Genomic DNA, 20231 nt, shown 5'->3' on the forward strand with positions numbered 1-20231 from the left:
CCACAGGAATGTACTCAGAGAGCAACCATTCCAAGGCACAATCATAGGGAGTCAAAATTATAGTTCTACTCCTCACCAGCTCTGTGCTAGTAATTCTGGCGTCTCTAATATCAGGTGGTCTGGGCCTGCATGAGCTAGGGGAGGATTAAAGGGGAAAGGCAAAGAAAACTTTCATCACTTGAGGGAAGATTGTGAAAAGCAAAGTTCTGGGAAGTTGTTTCTGAGGACAAACATTACACAATTGTTCTACATTTACTACTGTTAAAGTGTTGTCTCTTTTGGAAACAGGAAATCTGCAAAATTAAAACAACTCCCGAAATTGCAAAATTAAGGGTTTACTTGAATTGCAACTGTTGGTTTATTTCGATAACAACTTGTGAAACACTCAGTAAACAGGAAGGGGTGTTACCTATCACGTCTCTGCCAGCTGGAAATCAATAAAAGGCGAGCTAGAGCATTGGTAATGCCCCAAGGCTGCTCAGCAAATGACTGATTCTCTCCTTTACCAGCCTCTGAAAATGCCTGCCAGCATGAGGTTGCTCCTCGCAGTACTGCTCTCAGGAATTATTTGTAAGTCACAAGATTTTATCTATCTTTGTGCATAGTTTGGATTTTCTCAATATGTACAGCTCTTGTTCTGCTGCAGTGCCTGAAACTTAGGCAACTATTGCTCACATATCAAAAGTACACATGGAGAAGTAGGTTTAATGTGCAAATCAACGATTGCCCAGGTACAGATGGAGAGTAGACTTTTCTCTCCCTCTTTCTTTGCAAAGAAAACTATTAAAGATTGACCAAAATATTTAAAAGTATTTTTGGTTTGAACTGCATTCTGTTTGTGCGCCGTTGCACTCCACTATGTAAATATTTGTTGACACTGTAGAATGGAGATGCTGGAATCTGAAGCAACAGGCCATCTGCTGGAGGAACCCAGCAGGTCGAACAACGTCTGTGGAAGAATTGTCATTCTGTCAGGTCAAACCCTGCATCAAATATTTGTTCTACGTCAGAATAGACATACTTTCTATATCTTTGTACCGCACTTCGAGCAAGTTGGCCGCTCTTTATTTTTTCTATCTTTGCACCCCAGTGCAGTTATATTTAGCCCATCTTTGCAGCTCAGTAGAGCTATATTACTGTTCCCCAAGTACATGAGCACAATCCCAGCATCTTCATTCAATTCCTAAATATAATTATAATTAAATTGTTTATCTATCAAACTATTCTCATTGCTTATTGAATGGATATTGTGGTCTCAGTAGCTGCTTTACACTTACTTACACCCATTACACAACTGGCGTTTAGGGCAGCAATGAAGGTCTTCCATCTCTGTCTGTACGTGACCATCTTCTCTATTGTGCCGCAGGTGTTGTTCAGGGTCCTCATTCCATACTATCACACACAGATATAGAAGGACTCGTCACTGTTGTTTCCATAACTGTTTTGTTTTCAGCCCTGAGTTGAACCCCCGAACCTAGAGGACTGGTGGACCACTCTTAGTCTGGCCTCTGTCCTTTGAGCTGTTTGGCATGGGTGACCCTACCAGGAACCAAAGCATAAGGCTCTGACTCGAGCCAGAATGGCTCTCCCAGTCACTGAGGCATGTAAGTCTCCAAACCCTATGACAAGGATGTGGTCTCCTTGGAGGAGCTACCCTGTGCCACTCCTTTATCTGCATCTGGATGGGATGTAAAATTTATTTTGTGTCACTAGGGATCACATGGCACTATTCAAAGCTAAGAAACAAGTGTCTAGTGTCCTGGCCCACACTTAATCCTCAGCTAAAACTAAGCCCACATGAACTTGTCTTTCATTTCATTATTCCTCGTCCCACCTTCTTGCCAAGAGCAAAATGAATGCAATCTAAAAAGGTTAAAAAGAAATATGAGAGGGTTGTTTACAAAAATGTCAGACTTTGAACTATGGAGAACCATCGCATTCATTGATGGTCATGCTGATGGGACAGGTCTTATTTATGAAGGTCAAAAGCAAGTTTACTTAGGAACATAACAAGAATGCTGTGATTCCTCATGCCTCCTCTACTATTCAATAAGATGATGGCAGATCTGTTACCTCAATGTCACTGTCCTGCACTCTCATATCCTTGAGTAACTTAATATCCAAAGTTTAGTGTATCGCGACTCCTTCTTCAGTCTCAGCACTGACAGGAAGAAACTTGTTCTGCACAATTCTGCCGAGGGGAGAGCACCAGGGGAAAATGGAGCCGGAGGTTGGCAAAAGAAACTGTGACAGGACACAGAGATTCTGAAGAACGAGATTTTCAGGGTGCTGCAGGTAGAGAGACTGGTACAGTTACAACACTAGCATCTAGCAGTGTGGAAACTTGCACCAGCACGTTCCATTCACAATAAGCAGAACAAATCCAGTCTGATTAACTATCCCTCAGTCAGTCTACACTCAATCAGCAGCAAAATTATGGAATCTCCTGCTTTCATCACTGCCTTCAAACAACTCTTGCCCTCTCATCAATACCCATCTTTGGGTTTCAGAGACCACTCTGCTCCAGATGTGATCAGAGCTATGATCCAAACATGGGGCAATGACTTGAATTATAGGGAAAAGAAGTTTAAAAATGTAAAGATGCTAGGATCCTAAAACAAAAAGAAACACAGAAAAACCGTGAAATATTCAGCAGATCAAGCCAAATCTGTGGGAACAAAAAGTGTTGATGTTTCAAGTTGAGCCAATATGTGTAAAAGGCTATTTGATGATGCATCAGAGAGACTTGATGAAGAGATTGGAATGAAAGTAGTCCATAGCATTTTAAGAAAGTATTTAACAAAATGAACAAGAAGTCTTGTTGACAAACATAAGACTTATGGAAAAGGAGGATTGATTTCAATGGATAAAATATCGGCTTAAGTACAGACAATGGAGAGTTGTAAATGATAACTGTTTTTCAGACTGAAGTAACCAGTGCTGGGCAAACACCCTTTTAAAAAGATGATAACTTTGATATTGAAATACAGAACAAAATTTCAAAATTTGCCAGTAGGATCAAACTTGGGGTTGTGACTAACAGTGAGGATGTTAATTCCATATATTAATTAGATGGACATGTAGCAGATGGAATGAAACGCAAGTACAAAGCAATGCATTTTGACAGAAGAGATGAAGAGGGAAACAAAAAGCTAAAGGGTGTAGAGGAAGAAAGGGACCAGCAAATTCACGTGCATAGATCTTTGAAGAATGGTTAGCCAAGCCAAAGAGACATTGAGCTTCATAAATAGAAATATTGAGCATAAAAAGCAGAAAAGTTGTACTAAATCTTTATAAAGCTTTCATTAAGCATTAAGAATTGTGTCCAGTACTAACGTCTTTTTTTGATAGATGACTTTAAAAAGGCATGGATGACATTTACCAGAAGGGTTTTAGGGATTTAAGATTTTGGGTACAAGATCAGGGGAATTTGAGAATTTTGGCTTGTCATCATGAAACAACGGACATAGAGAGAAAATACATTGGAACGGTCCTAGGTTATGGTAGGTTTAGAAAGGGCAAGGAAAGACAAAAAAAACTGCTTCCTCAGAGGGAGGCATTTTAGTGCAGGAGAATCACAGCTTCAAGATCAACTTGATGTCAGGCATTGTCTATGCAAAGCTCATGTGTTGTCACCATCAACACATGGTGCACAGGTTTCCTTCCACATCACAATTGTGCACTAACAGGTAAGTGACACTACGTATAGGTTAGTGGGATACAGAAGGGAGCTTATGTGTATGTCTGAGAGCCAGAAAGTTGCGAAGGCACAGCAAAATAACAGGACAGAAAGGAGACTTATGGGATAACACCCCTGGGGCTTCTTCAGTTTATCATAAGGCTGGCTGATGAAACTTGAACCAGCAGACACAGATTCAGGAGATTGGGTAGATGTGAGGAAGTGAGTAGTAAAGACCTGATCTTACTGTCCATGAGAGTGTTGATAGTGGAGATGTTGAATGATTTGAAAGTTAATTTGGATAGCTGATAGAAACTCTCAGGCAAAGGGGGAGAATTGGAATAAAGGGGCTTAGAGCTAGCATCAAGGAATGTATGACTTCTTTCAGTACTGCAATGACATTATAATTCAATGACGATGATTCAGTCTCACTTCGGAGCTAGAAAGCCTCAAGCTCGAGGACACAATGTGTCTCTTCCAAGTGATAAAGTCCCAGCTTTACCTGGACAGAGAGTTCACACATTCATATTTGTTTGTTGGTGCTTATGCCATGAAAGGCGCAAATCAAAATGGGTGTGTTTTGCTTCTTGTGGCCAACTCTTCCCTGGAGCAGACAATCAATTCCCTCTGCTGGAATCACAAAATGGAGGCATGCTAAAAAAAAATGTGGACTAAGTCACTCTGCAGCGAACTCAGGTAAGAATTCTCTGTGCAAAGTGGACCTGGAAGTTGAAATGTTCACTCCCCCGAAAGGCTGTTGATGTAGATATACATGTTGGCATAAAGTTGATGTTATATTTTCAAATTTGATATGTTATTGCAAGCTCTGTCATTAGACCAAGTTTTAGTGAGTAGAATGACAGCTTTCCTACACTAAAAAAGGAGGTAAAGCAAGTTACTACCTGTGAAAAGGTTTCCACAAACCTTACTGTAAACTTTTCAAGTCACTGGCATGGTGATGGGCCAAAGATCTCACTTATAATCAGTGAGGAATAAAGTGACAGAAGATGCTAATCTGCTCCTGTTTCCTAGGTGCAGCCACTGTTTCCCCTATTATGCGGCTGCGTTGGTGTACAACCTCCGATCTTGAACAAAGTAAGTGCAACAACTGGACATCTGTTGATTGCGTCCAAGCTACTGGCATGGAAGATTGCGTCTGGAAGATTAAGGTACACGTCAGCTACACTTTGAGTAACAAGTCATAAAAAGGGCACTGCATGGGGCTGCCAAGCTGATTTCCTGACCTTCCCCGGATCATTCTAGCTCACTGAAGGGAAGTAGACAGGAAGTGATAGAAATAGGGGAGGGAAGGCTTGTAGTGGGAGGGAAATTTTCGAACGTTTGCAAAGAAGCATGCAACCCCTTGAAATCATGCATTGCCTGAATGATGACAGAGAAGGGGTTTAGCCAGGGCCAGAAGCAAAGATCATGCTTCTCCTCACACAGAAAATGTAATTATTTACTTGATTTCAATATGGAGAGTATATACCCTAATCCTTGCCTACCCAAATGTTGTTTTAATAAAATGAATTAACTTCTTCATTGCATTAGTTTTGTTCTCCAGTCATTTTGGTCATAGAGTCAATTGCTGGAGTGAATGCTTCATGATCAGATGATAACTTGGCAGGCCATGGAGATGAAATCAATCTCTTTTTAAAATCTATTCACTCTGTTCTTTCTTGCATATCTTAGTTCCTGCATCCTTTGTTTTAAATAGAATGGAAACTGCCACATTCGTTGCGTCATATTGTAATTACAAGTTGCTACAGGGTGATGTGGAATTCTTTCTCTGGTGGATACATGTAATTGTAAAATAATGTAGAAGTTCACAGGAGGTTCTGAGCTATTGGCTGAACCATTTACTTTCCATGAAAAAAAAATCCAAATCGGATTTACCATCCCATCTCTTTTGTTACATTTATCTTCTCCGCCCTCTGCTGGTTGATGCATTTTTTAACTTTGGAAGTGAAATTCACACTCAGGGGTTTCTGTATAAATGTTACTCGAAATAGAAGCTGGAGTGGACTACTTGGATCCTGAACATCCAGGCATAGCTGGAATAATGCCATATCCCTTGATCCCTATCTAAAAACAACACGGTGCACGCTGACAGACACTGAACCAAGGTGCAGGGAATCGACAGACTCCCCTGTTGAGACAGAAACAAAAGTTTATTTATCGGAATTCCAACTGTACATCAATGACTTGGCCAAGCAGCACTGCAAGATAAATCATTTTCAAAACACACAAGGACCCCACAATAAGTGCTAATTGGGAGTCCACTTTAAATAATCACTGTACGCTGACAACCTGTGCCAGTCAAAATAAACTTGACAAGATTAAACAGAAAGCACAAAGGATTAACAACTTGAGATAAAACAGTTCATGACACATCTGTCTTGAATATATTCAGCAAAAGAAATGTCCTCTTGGATTCACCACCATCTAGTTGAAAAAGAAATCTGATCTGAGTGGCTGATCCTTTATTTTGAGAACCTTAAGTTGCTAATGTGGGCTCCTGCTCAAGGTTCCCTATTTATGGGCGGAAATTATCTCCGCTCATCCCGGCCAAATAGTTCCTCATGAGGTAGAAATAGAGGACCAATTATTCTACGGTAACTCCCCGTCAATGAGGATCAATGAAAGAGGAACATACAGGAAGGTTCACAGAGTGTTTATGGCTGAGGAAAGACCACCATTGTATTTTCAGGTTAGTTTCTTATTCAGGTCATTTTCAAGAGGATGATCTGTTACAACAGTGTCTTGATTTACAGAGGGAAGAAGCTGATGCCACTATTCTTCATAGTTCGGTACTGATGGCTGCAGGGAAGTGTGGGCTGGTGCCAGTTATGACTGAATATTACAACAAAGGTCTGTGCATGTCCTTTTCTCTGCCATCTGCTTTGGCGCCATGTTTTTGCAAATCTCTTCCCGATTTTTGCACATGTCACAATGAATTTCCATTGCAACTCCATCTGTCGGGACCTGACAGGATGTTCCCTCGGACCTTGAAGGAGACTAGTGTTGAAATTGCAGGGGCCCTGGCTGAAATATTCAAAATGTCGCTGTCTACAAGTGAGGTGCCGGAGGATTGGAGAGTGGCTCATGTTGTTCCGTTGTTTAAAAAAGGATCGAAAAATAATCCGGGAAATTATAGGCCAGTAAATTTAAAGTCGGTAGTAGGTAAGTTATTGGAGGGAGTACTAAGAGACAGAATCTACAAGCATTTGGATAGACTGGGACTTATTAGGGAGAGTCAACATGGCTTTGTGCGTGGTAGGTCATGTTTGCCCAATCTATTGGAGTTTTTCGAGGAGGTTACCAGGAAAGTGGATGAAGGGAAGGCAGTGGATATTGTCTACATGGACTTCAGTAAGCCCTTTGACAAGGTCCCGCATGGGAGGTTAGTTAGGAAAATTCAGTCGCTAGGTATACATGGAGATGTGGTAAATTGGATTAGACATTGGTTCGATGGAAGAAGCCAGAGAGTGGTGGTAGAGAATTGCTTCTCTGAGTGGAGGCCTGTGACTAGTGGTGTGCCACAGGGATCAGTGCTGGGTCCATTGTTATTTGTCATTTATATCAATGATCTGGATGATAATGTGGTAAATTGGATCAGCAAGTTTGCTGATGATACAAAGATTGGAGGTGTAGTAGACAGTGAGGAAGGTTTTCAGAGCCTGCAGAGGGACTTGGACCAGCTGGAAAAATGCGCTAAAAAATGGCAGATGGAGTCTAATACTGACAAGTGTGAGGTATTGCATGTTGGAAGGACAAACCAACGTAGAACATTCAGAGTTAATGATAAGGCACTGAGGAGTGCAGTGGAACAGAGGGATCTGGGAATACAGATACAAAATTCCCTAAAAGTGGCATCACAGGTAGATAAGGTCGTAAAGAGAGCTTTTGGTACATTGGCCTTTATTAATCAAAGTATTGAGTATAAGAGCTGGAATGTTATGATGAGGTTGTATAAGGCATTGGTGAGGCCGAATCTGGAGTATTGTGTTCAGTTTTGGTCACCAAATTACAGGAAGGATATAAATAAGGTTGAAAGAGTGCAGAGAAGGTTTACAAGGATGTTGCTGGGACTTGAGAAACTCAGTTACAGAGAAAGGTTGAATAGGTTGGGACTTTATTCCCTGGAGCGTAGAAGAATGAGGGGAGATTTGATAGAGGTATATAAAATTATGATGGGTATAGATAGAGTGAATGCAAGCAGGCTTTCTCCACTGAGGCAAGGGGAGAAAAAAACCAGAGGACATGGGTTTAGGGTGAGGGGGGAAAAGTTTAAAAGGAACATTAGGGGGGGCTTCTTCACACAGTGAGTGGTGGGAGTATGGAATGAGCTGCCAGACGAGGTGGTAAATGCGGGTTCTTTTTTAACATTTAAGAATAAATTGGACAGATACATGGATGGGAGGTGTATGGAGGGATATGGTCCGTGTGCAGGTCAGTGGGACTAGGCAGAAAATGGTTCGGCACAGCCAAGAAGGGCCAAAAGGCCTGTTTCTGTGCTGTAGTTTCTATGGTTCCTATGGTTTCTACGGTTTCTTCATCTTGTGGGACCTGTGGAGATAATCTGAATTGTCCCAGGGATTCCCATCACTTGTTTATCTGAGTACATATATTAATGTCTGTATTATATTAATATGCAGCAACCATCAATTAATTTTTGCTTAAAAAGAAAACAATTGCACAGATACATGGCAATAAATTCTTCTCAAGCCCATGTACTGTTACAATATGCCAGTTCCAGGTTCTATTCTCCTTTAACTCTACAACATCTTCTGATGTTTCTAACATCTGTTGCACAAATGATCCAACAGAATCATTGGTTTCTGTCCAAAGCTATAATTGGCTGATTGGTTATCCTCCATTGCTAGCAATAGGCTGATTGGTTGCTCACTAATGCTAATAGCTTGAATCATGCCTTCTAAGGCTAGCAATAGGCTGATGCTTGCCAAAGCTGCCAAAGGACTGACTGGTGATTGTTTGCCCTCTAATGGTAGCAGCAGACTAATTGGTTGCCTTCTGAAGCTAGCAATGAGCTGACAGTTTGTCTTCTACTGCTATCAATGAGATGATTAGTTGCCTTCTGATGCTGGCAACAGGCTGATCGGTTGCCTTCCCATGGTTGCACCAGGTTGATTAGTTATTCTCTAAAGCTAACAACTTCAGAGTTTGCTTGGAGATGTAGAACAAAGGTAGCACAACACAGTCACAGAACTTGTTTCTATTGTGGCCATCTTATTATCTAGAGGCCTGCATGTCTTGGGCTGTTACCAGTAGAAGGTATCAGGCAGGAACTGTGGAGACAGAGAGATTAGAGAGCAATGTTGGAAGTTCATTCTGTCTTTACACACCTCTGGACAACTTCATCCCTCAATAACCTTCGCTGGGATTTTCCCACAAAAAGGGTTTTAGGCCAATTTGCATATATTTGGCTCCATCACTTATTATTTGGTCAAGAAAGGGAGATGTTTGGATTCATAGGTCCATTCTCGACAATATTAAACCTCTACATTTTCTATGTTTGTACCCACAGAAAATCTTGAACCCTGCCATGATCCAAGAGCCCTTACGGAACCATGTGAGTTTCACATTTTTGGCATAAGTACTTAGAAGAACTTTAAAAGGCTTTATGTTGACTTCTGAACTGAAGAGCCCTTTGGTACATGGAAGGAGGATGGGGAGGAGGTGTACTTCTTTGCCCTGCTGAGAACAGATCAAGTCCTTTCCCTCACGCAGCATGAGCAGTTCCTCCTCACCGGGAGTGGGTTTGCATCTACACTGCGATTGGGACTGGTCCGTGTCCCTGGTGAAATGGAGCTGGGATGGGGCTGCAATTCCAAACTGCAGCTGGATCATTAACAGAAGCCAGCAAAGTCCAAATAAGTGAAAATGAGACGTGTTATCCTTGTGTCACACAGAATAAGCCATCACAATGCAAATACTGATATTCCTGTTCCTACCCGACTGTATATTGCCAAGCCTAACTTCAGCACTGCCCTCTTCCCACTTAGTTATCCATTCAAGTCCTTTATTGCTTTGCATCGTAACTCCCTCCACTCCCCTCTGTTTCACATATTGACCTTACCTAACAACAATCTATCAGTCTCAGTTCAGTGGTGTCCAATTGTTCCTGGCTAAGACAGATTTTAGGACAGAGTTCAGATTTCTACTACTCCCAGTGAATATTTCCTGATTCTACCCTCCAAACTGTGAGAAGGGAGGAAAAATTATTTAAAGTCGGCAACTCTCCTGCAAAGTCTCTTTGAGGTATGCCAACTTTGAATAAGTTTCTCTCCTTACTCCTCTACCTCCTAACTGCCTGGTCTGATGATTTCAACATTTATCCTCTTATTTGGCATTACCCACTACAGGAAATATTTTTTCTCTGTCCATCTGATCAGACCACCTTAACAGTTGCCAGCAGCACCACTGAATTGTCGGGCAATTTTCTGTGCTAAAACAACCAGAAACTTGGTCTCAATAATTCATCATTGTAATTTTATTTAGAGATAGAGTACAGAGTAGACACTGCTGGGTCTTTGAGCTCTGACAACATTGATTGAACCCTAACCCAATCACGGGACAACTTACAATGACTAATTATCCTTCCCGCTGTGTCTTTGGATGGTGGTGGAAAACTGGACCACTGGGGGAAAAACACACGTATTGTATGGGGATTGTAATTTAACCCTTAGGGTTACAGTTAACAGTTAATGTTCACTCTGTGTTGTGACTTAATCTGGGAGCTTCTCCAATATTTCATGCAGTTGTCCTTTGCTGCAGATGTGTATATAGTAGCTGTTGTGAAGGATAAAACTTTGACCTGGAATAGCCTGAGAGGCAGGAAGTCATGCCATACTGCCATGCACCGAACTGGTTGGATGATCCCAATGGGCCTGCTGATTGCACAGGGAAAAATTAAAAACTGCACCATTTACAACTGTAAGTTATATCTTTCTGATTGACGGTGTGCGATAAACTGGTTAATGTTGAAAAATTAGTAAATTTTTGTCACGTGCACTGAAGTACACTGAAAAAATTATTTTGCATGCCATCTACACACACCAATTCATTGTAACAGTGTATTGAGGTAGTACAATGACAGGGTACAAAACAGAGTTACATTACAGTACAGAGAAAGTGCAGTGCAAATAGGCAATAAGGTGCCAGTTCCCAACGAGTTAGATCGCACTGGAGTATCATTCAACACACCCGTAACAGCAGGCTGGAATATGTCCTTGAGCCTGGTGATATGTGCTTTCATGCCTTTGGTATCTTCTGCCCAATGGGTGGAGGAGGGAATGTCGACTCAGACCATGAGAGGCTTGCGTCAGACATTTTCATGCCTTACAAGGCGCAGATTGGAAGTCTGTGTGGAGCACCACCCCTCGCACAGACACTAGAGCAATGTGTGGTTAAGTGCCTTGCTCAGGGACACAAACATGCTGCAACAGCTGAGGCTCGAACTAGCGACCTTCAGATCACTAGACGAACGCCTTAACCGCTTGGCCACGTGCCCAACACAATGTGGAGGTTCATGGGAAACTGTCCCTGGTGGGTGGGTCTTTGATTATATTTGCTTCTTTATTGAGGCAGCAAGAAGTGTAGGCAGAGACCATGGAGGGGAGGTTGGTTTGCAAAGTGTGCTGAGCTGTGTCGACAGCTCTCTGCAGTTTCTTGCAGTCACGGGCAGAACACTTGCCATACCAAGTCGTAATGTACCCAGGTGAAATTTTTCTACGATGCATCAATAAAAAAATTGGTGATCGTCGAAGAAGACATGCTAAATTTCTTTAGCCTCCTGAGGAAGTAGAGGCACTGGTGAGCTTCCTTGGTTGTGGATGAGAAGCTTTCCTTGAAGGATACTGAAATACATTTTGATTTAAAGCAGTCACTACTTTCACCCTTCTGTCTGTCTGCACTGCTCTTACTCTGTCACTGTAACACTATTTTCTGCATTCTGTTATTACTTCACTTTTGTATAACCTTGATGTGTAATGGCATGTAAGAGAAATTTTTTCACTGTACCTCACTACATGAGACAACAACAAACCAATTTACCAAATTAAGTGAATAGTTAGTGCTGCTCTGACCATTTTGTCTGTTAAATAGGCTACTGACCAACAGATGGCAGTACAGCCCACACTTTGGTCGAACAGCCCACCATTTTGTGGAAACTATAGAGAGAGTGCAGCGAGATTTACAAGGATGTTGCCTGGATTGGAGAGTATGCCTTTTGAGAATAGGTTGAGTGAACTTGGCCTTTTCTCCTTGGAGAGACAGAGAATGAGAGGTGACCTGATAGAGGTGTACAAGATGATGAGAAGGATTGATCGTGTGGATAGCCAGAGGCGTTTCCCAGGGCTGAAATGGCTAACACAAGGGAGCATAGTTTTAAGGTGCTTGGAAGTAAGTAAAAGGGGATGTCAGAGGTAGGTTTTTCACACTAAGAGTGGTAGGTATATGGAATGCACTGCCAGAAAAAGTGGTAGAGGCGGATACAATAGGGTCTTTTAAGAGACTCTTAAATAGGTACATGGAGCTTAGAAAAATAGAGGGCTATGCGGTAGGGAAATTCTAAGCAGTTTCTAGAGTAGGTTACATGGTCGGCACAACATTGTGGATCGAAAGGCCTGTAATGTGCTGTAGATTTCCATGTTTCAAAGTCCTTACCAACCATTGAAAGCCGATCTATGGCAGTCCTCATTCCCATTAACCCCCTGCAGATTTTTGCAGTGCTTTGACCAGCGAGCAAACCGCGTTTGGGATTGATTAGCAACTGAAAATTAAAGGAGGGCGGGGGCGAGCACAGCATCCGTTTTCTGAGTAGAAAGAGTCAGGGTGGTGATATTGAGGTTTTAGCTCTTTGAGGCATCAACAAAGAGGGGCTTCAGTCAGGGAAAGCAAAAAAAAGAAAAGCTTAACGTTAAGCTTTTTTTCTTCAGGCTAGGCAGGATAGTGGAATGCTCTTCTTGCAGGATTTGGGAAGGCACGGAGACCTCCAGTGTCTCTGACTACTGCAGCTGCAAGAAATGCATCCAGTTGCAGCTTCTACCAATCCACAGTAAGGATTTGGAGCTGGAACTGAATGAACTCGGGATCATTTGAGAGGCTGAAGGGTGATAAATAGGACATGAAGAGAGGTAGTTACACCCAAGGTGCAGGGTACAGGAAACTGGGGTGATTGTCAAGAAAGGAGCCAACGCAGAGTACCCCTGTGGCCATCCCCCTCACCAACGGGTATATCGCTTTGGATACTGTTGTGGGGGCGGTGTGGTGGTTGGGTCTCTGTCATTTGAGTCCAGCTCTGAGACTTGGAAGGGAAGGCGGGAGAAAAGGCACATTGTGGTGATTGGGGATTCATTAGTTAGAGGAACAGACAGGAGGTGCTGTGGGTGAGAGTGAGATTCCCGGATGGTATGTTGCCTCCCGGATGGCAAGGTCCAAGATATCTCAGATTGAGTCCTCGGCATTAAGTGGGAGGGTGAACAGCTAGACGTTGTGGTCCATGTAGGTACCAATGACATAAGTAGGACGAGTGACAAGGTTCTGCGTAGGGAGTTCAGGGAGTTAGGTGCTAAGTTAAAGGGCAGGACCTCCAGGGTTGTGATCTCAGGATTGCTACCCATGCCACGAGCTAGTGAGGCCAGAACAAGGAAGATTATACAGTTTAATACATGGCTAAGGAGTTGGTGTAGGTGGGAGGGGATAAGATTTTTGGATTATTGGGCTCTCTTCCTACGAAAGTGAGACCTGTACAGAAGGCACGGTTTGCACCTGAACTGAACAGAGCAATTATCCTAGCGATAATAGTGGTTTGTTAATGCTGCATGGTGGGGATTCAACCAGAGTTGCAGGGGGATGGGAACCAGAGCGCCAGAACAATCAGCAGAGAGGTTGTGGAGGCAGATGTTGGTAAGACCTCAGACAAATTTAGGAATCAAAAAAGATTGAGCATGGTCCAACGAGTGTCCTGAGCTGTGTATATTTCAATGCGTATCTTAGGAAAGGCAATGACGGGGTTGAAGATGAAGTGGCTGGTTTACAAACAGAAGCAATGTATAGTGAGGAGAGACTGTAGATAGGGAAAAATTGCAGTCAACAGGATGAGTTGCAATGCAAAAGGGGGACAAAATCGAAAAGAGTGAATATAGGACTGAGGCTGTTATATCTGAATGCACACAGTATATGGAATAAGGTAGATGAACTTGTAGCACAGTTGCTCATTGGCATTTATAATCTTTCAGGCAACTCTGAATCATGGTTGGAGCTTAATGTCCAAGGATATGCATTGTATTGAAAGGACAGGCAAGAAGGTGAATGAGGTTCCATTGCTCTATTGGTAAAAACTGAAATCATATCATTAGAAAGAAGCGACATAGCGTTAGGTGTTGAATCATTGTGGATAGAGCTAAGGAACTGCAAGGGTAAAAGGACTCCCAAACAGTAGTAAGGATGTGGCCTACAAATTACAATGGGGGAAAAAAATGCATGCCAAAAGGTTAATGTTACAATAGTCATGGGGAATTTCAATATGCAGGTAGATTGGGAAAATCAGGTTGCTGCTGGGTTCCAAGAGGGGTAGTTTCTGGAGTGCCTATGAGACAGCTTTTCAGAGCAGCTCGTGGTTGAGCCCACTTAGGGATCAGTTATTCTGGATTGGATGTTGTACAATGAACCAAAATTGACTAGACATCTGAAGGTAAAAGAACTCTTAGGGGAAAGTGATCAGAATATGATCAAATTCACCCTGAAATTTGAGAAGAAGAAGCTAAGGTCAGCTGTATCAATATTCCAGTGGAGTAAAGGGAATTACAGAGGCATGAGAGAGGAGATAGCTAGAACTGATTGGAAAAGAACACAGGCAGGGATAAAAGCCAAAGGCGGTGGGGGGTGGCGGGGGGGTAATATTATAGAGCAAAAATTAGTGGAAAGTTAGAGGACAGGGAAGTTTTTAAAAACCAACAGAAGGAAACTAAAAATACATCAATAAAGTAACAATGGAATAAGAAAGCAAGCTAGCCAATAATATTAAAGAGGACACCAAAAGTTTCTTCAGATACATAAAGCATAACAGAGAGGTGAGAGTGGATATCTGTCGGCTGGAAAACAATGATGGAGAGGTAGTAATGGGGAAGCAAGGAAATGGCAGATGAACTGAATAAGTATTTTGTATCAGTTTTCACTGTGAAAGAAACCAGCAGTATGGTGGAAGTTCCAGGTGTCAGGGCTCATTTAGTGTCTGAATTTACCATTACCAGAGAGAAGATTCTTCGGAAACTGAAAGGTCTGAAGGTAGATAAGTCACATGGACTAGATAGGTCACACCCCAGGGTGCTGAAAGAGGTTGCTGAAGAGATTGGGAAGCCATTAGTCATGATCTTTCAAGAATCACTAGATTCTGGAATGTTTCCAGAAGACTGGAGAATAACAAATGTCACTCCTTTCTTCAAGAAGGGAGGGAAGCAGAAGAAAGGAAGCTATAGGCCAGTTAGTCTGACCTTAGTGGCTGGGAATATCTTGGAGTCAATTATTAAGGATGAGGTCTCAGGGTGCTTGGAGGCACATGATAAAATAGGCCCTAGTCAGCATGGTTTCCCCAAGGGAAAATCTTGTTCGACAAATCTGTTGGAATTCTTTGAAAAAGCAACAAGCTGGATTGACAAAGCAAAATCGGTTAATGTTATGTACTTGGATCTTCAGAAGGCCTTTGACATGGTCCCACACACAAGGCTGCTCTATAAGCAATGAGCCCATGGTATTACAGTAAAGACTCTAACATGGATAAAGCAGTGGTTGATTGACAGGAGGTAAAAGTGGGAATAAAGGGAGACTTTTCTGGCTGGCTGCCAGTGGCTAGTGGTGTCCCACAGGGTCTGTGTTGGGACTGATTCTTTTACGTATATGTCAATGATTTGGATGATGGAATTGAAGACTTTGTTGCAAAGTTTGCAGACAATATTAAGATAGGTGGACAATAGGTACTTTTGAGGAAGTAGAAAGACTACAGAAGGTCTTAGATGGTCTAGGAGAATGAACAAAGAAGTGACAGATGGAACATAGTGTCAAGAAATGTATAGTCATGCACTTTGGTAGAAGAAATCAAAAGGTTGACTGTTTTCTAAGTGGAGAGAAAATACAATCAATTGAGGACTTGGGAGTCCTTGTACAGGTTTTCCTAAATGTTAATTTGCAGGTTGAGTCTGTGGTGAGTGAGACAAATGTGATGTTAACATTCATTTCAACTAGAAAATGCCCCCTTTATTCCCTCTCTTTTTCTCCTGCCAGTCAGCCAATCTTCCATCCATGTGAGTATCTTTCATGTACAGGTCCACAATCCCTTATCCGAAATCCTTGGGGCCAGTTGCATTTTGGAATCCAGAAATTTTCAGATTTCAAAAAAATTATAATTATATTGATAATAAACCTGTCTCAGTGCGGGTGGACTTTAGGACCCGGGGGACCTCCAGAACTACTCACATCCTCCCATACACTTTAAATCATCTCTAGATTACTTATAATACCTAATACGATGTAAATGCTCTGTAAATGGTTGTTATACTGTATTGTTTAGGGAATAATGACAAGAATAAAAGTCTGTACATGCTCAAACAATGAGTTCTGGAGAGAGAACTTCTGTGTTTTCCTGATCTGTGCTTTTTTTGACATTTTCACAGTGAAATTAAACGAAGTCAACAGTGAACACAAAACTTATAGTTAAGTGGGATAAATAAAGACTACAAATACTATTACAGTTTATTTATAGAGTAATATACTGATTAAATGAAATAGTGGGATAGTTATGGACCATAAATACACTAGTACATTTTATTTCCAACAACAACATTCAATAAAACATAAAAATATACAGCTTCAAACTAATGTTTCATTAGTTTATGGTCATCACTGTCACTATAAAACTTCAGTAACTTGTCTTTCTGTTTATTTAAATCATATACAGTGATAGTTCCAACACCATATTCTTCAGTAAGATGCCGCACAGACATACCACGATCAAGCTTCTGTAATAACTCCACTTTCTGTGTTAATGATAATGATAGATGCTTCCTTCTCTTTTTCTCATTGTTACACATAGGGGTATCTGCAGCTCTTTTTGACATTTTCACAGTGAAATTAAACACAAAGTCAACAGTGAACACAAAATATCAGTGAACAGCAAATGCACATGTAACCAGTACGAGCGCTGATCCACAACTGACGCCTGGCGGCCTCTGCTAGTGCTGCCACATCACACCTGAGTGATGTCAGCTGTTGACGCGCCAAACAAGCCTTGTTACGACGCGCTCCACACTCCACGAAAGAAACTTTGGTTTTCAGAGCTTTTTGGATTTCAGAATTTCGGATAAGGGATTGTGGACCTGTAATACCAAAGACCTTCTGCAAATCCATGTAAACAACATCACTGACTTTCCTTTGTCTATCCTGCCTGTCATTTCCTCAACGAATTCCAAAAGATAAGTCATGCAAGATTTCCCCTTAAAGAAACCATGCTGTCATTAGTTTAGTTTATCAAGTACCCCAAAACCTCATAATTAATAACAGATCCTAACATCTTTCCAACCATTGAAGTCAGGCTACCTGGCTTATAATTTCCTTTCTTTTTCTTTCCTCCCTTCATAAACAGTAGAATGACTTTTCCAATTTTCCAGTCTTCCAGACCATTCCATAACCTAGTGAGTCTCTACTAGTGCCTCCACTGTCCTTTCAGGTACCTCTTTCAGAACCCTGGGCTGTAGTTCATCCAGTGCAGGTTACTTATTTATGTTCCTTCAGACCTTTCAACTTCCCAAGCATCTTCTCCTTAGTAAAAGCAACTAATCTCAATTCTACTCCATGACATTCTCAAATTTCTGGCACACTGCTAGTGTCTTCCACAATGAAGACTGACTCAACATACTTATTAAGTTCATCCGCTATTTCTTTGCACCCATTACCACCTGTACAGCATCATTTTCCAGCAGTCTGATACCCACCCTTGCCTCTCTTTTACTGTTTGTATATCTGAAAAAAACAAAAAAAACAGCTTTTGGGTATACTTCTGTATATTATTGGCAAGCTTTCCTTTATATTTCATCTTTTCTCTCCTTGTTTATTTTTAGTTGCCTTCTGTTTGATTTTAAAAGCTTCCCAATCCTCTAACTTCCCACTAATTTTTGCTATGTTACAGTATATGCCCTTTCTTTTGCTCTTATGCTGTCTTTGACCTTTCTTGTCAGCCACAATGGCCTTATCCTCCATATAATCATATAACAATTAGAGCACAGAAACAGGCCATCTCAGTCCTTCTAGTCTGTGCCGAACTCTTACTCTCACCTAGTCCCACCGACCTGCACTCAGTCCATAACCCTCCATTCCTTTCCTGTCCATATAGCTGTCTAATTTAACTTTAAACGACAACATCGAACCTGCCTCAACCACTTCTGCTGGAAGCTCGTTCCACACAGCCACCACTCTCTGAGTAAAGAAGTTCCCCCTCATGTTACCCCTAAGCTTTTGCCCTTTAACTCTCAACTCATGTCCTCTTGTTTGAATCTCCCCCACTCTCAATGGAAAAAGCCTATCCACGTCAACTCTATCTATCCCCCTCATAATTTTAAATACCTCTATCAGGTCTCCCCTCAACCTTCTATGTTCCAAAGAATAAAGACCCAACTTGTTCAACCTTTCTCTGTAACTTAGGTGATGAAACCCAGGTAACATTCTAGTAAATCTTCTCTGTACTCTCTCTATATTGTTGACATCTTTCCTATAATTCGGTCACCAAAACTGTACCCAACACTCCAAATTTGGCCTCACCAATGCCTTGTACAATTTCAACATTACATCCCAACTCCTATACTCAATGCTCTGATTTATAAAGGCTAGCATACCAAAAGCTTTCTTCACCACCCTATCCACATGAGATTCCCCCATCAGGGAACTATGCACCATTATTCCTAGATCCCTCTGTTCTACTGCATTCTTCAATGCCCTACCATTTACCATGTATGTCCTATTTTGATTAGTCCTACCAAAATGTTGCACCTCACATTTATCAACATTAAACTCCATCTGCCATCTTTCAGCCCACTCTTCTAACCGGTCTAAATGCCTCTGCAAGCTTTGAAAACCTACTTCATTATCCACAACTCCACCTAACTTAGTATCATTTGCATACTTACTCATCCAATTTACCACCCTACCATCCAGACCATTAATGTATATAACAAATAACATTGGACCCAGTACAGAGCCCTGAAGCACACCACTAGTCACCGGCCTCCAATCTGACAAACAGTTTCCACCACCACTCTCTGGCATCTCCGATCCAGCCACTGCTGAATCCATTTTACTACTTCAATATTAATACCTAATGATTGAATCTTCCTAACCAATCTTCCATATGGGACCTTGTCAAAGGCCTTACTGAAGTCCATATGGACAACATCCACCGCTTTACCCTCGTCAACTTTCCTAGTAACCTCTTCAAAAAATTCAATAAGATTTGTGAAACATGACTTTCCACGCACAAATCCATGTTGACTGTTCCTAATCAGACCCTGTCTATCCAGATAATAACAAACGTTTGTATATATACCATCCCTAAGAATACTTTCCATCAATTTACCCTCCACTGACTTCAAACTCACAGGCTGATAATTGCTTTGTTTACTCTTAGAAACCTTCTTAAACAACGGAACAACATGAGCAATATGCCAATCCTCCGGCACCATCCCTGTTTCTAATGACATTTGAAATATTTCTGTCAGAGCCCCTGCTATTTCCACAATAACTTCCCTCAAGGTCCTAGAGAATATCCTGTCAGGACCCAGAGACTTATCCACTTTTATATTCCTTAAAAGCCCCAGTACTTCCTCTTCTTTAATCATCATAGTTTCCATAACTTCCCTACCTGTTTCCCTTATCTTACCCAATTCAATATCCTTCTCCTTAGTGAATACCGAAGAAAAGAAATTGTTCAGAATCTCCCCCATCTCTTTTGGCTCCACACATAACTGTCCACTCTGATTCTCTAAGGGACCAATTTTATCCCTCACTATCCTATTAATATAATAGTAGAAACCCTTGGGATTTATTTTCACCTTATTTGCCAAAGCAACCTCATATCTTCTTTTAGCTTTTCTAATTTGTTTCTAAAGATACTTTTTGCATTCTTTATATTCCTTAAGCACCTCATATACTCCATGCTGCCTATATTTATTGCAGTGGTTGCGACTCTGGCACCGAGATGGGACCCTCAACTCAGAAGGGAAGGAGGGAAAAGAGGAGAGCGGTAGTGATAGGGGATTCGATAGTTAGGGGGACAGATAAGAGGTTCTGTGGAAGAGATTGAGAATCCCGGATGGTCTGTTGCCTCCCCGGTGCCAAGGTCCGTGATATCTCGGATCGAATTCCTGGTATTCTCGAGAGGGAGAATTTATTTATTTTCCGAACCAAATTTCCAAATATCCCTGGAAATCCATGGCTCCCTCAAACTTTTAACCCTTCCTTTCAACCTAACAGGAACATAAAGTTT

The 20231-nt window shown here is 41.6% G+C and overlaps 1 protein-coding gene across 1 annotated transcript in view; it reads left to right on the top strand.

Moving 5' to 3' along the window:
* The first annotated feature begins 417 nt into the window (after positions 1-417).
* Positions 418-20231, top strand: part of LOC134345437 (serotransferrin-B-like) — a 46624-nt gene continuing 26810 nt past the window's right edge. The window contains exons 1-5 of the mRNA XM_063046081.1: positions 418-570; positions 4712-4848; positions 6454-6550; positions 9228-9272; positions 10478-10636. Coding sequence (XP_062902151.1) covers positions 486-570; positions 4712-4848; positions 6454-6550; positions 9228-9272; positions 10478-10636 — 523 coding nt within the window. The 5' untranslated portion in view covers positions 418-485. The remainder of the gene's footprint in view (positions 571-4711; positions 4849-6453; positions 6551-9227; positions 9273-10477; positions 10637-20231) is intronic.

This window comes from Mobula hypostoma, chromosome 4 (assembly GCF_963921235.1).
Source record: "Mobula hypostoma chromosome 4, sMobHyp1.1, whole genome shotgun sequence".
Classification (NCBI taxonomy): Eukaryota; Metazoa; Chordata; class Chondrichthyes; order Myliobatiformes; family Myliobatidae; genus Mobula; species Mobula hypostoma.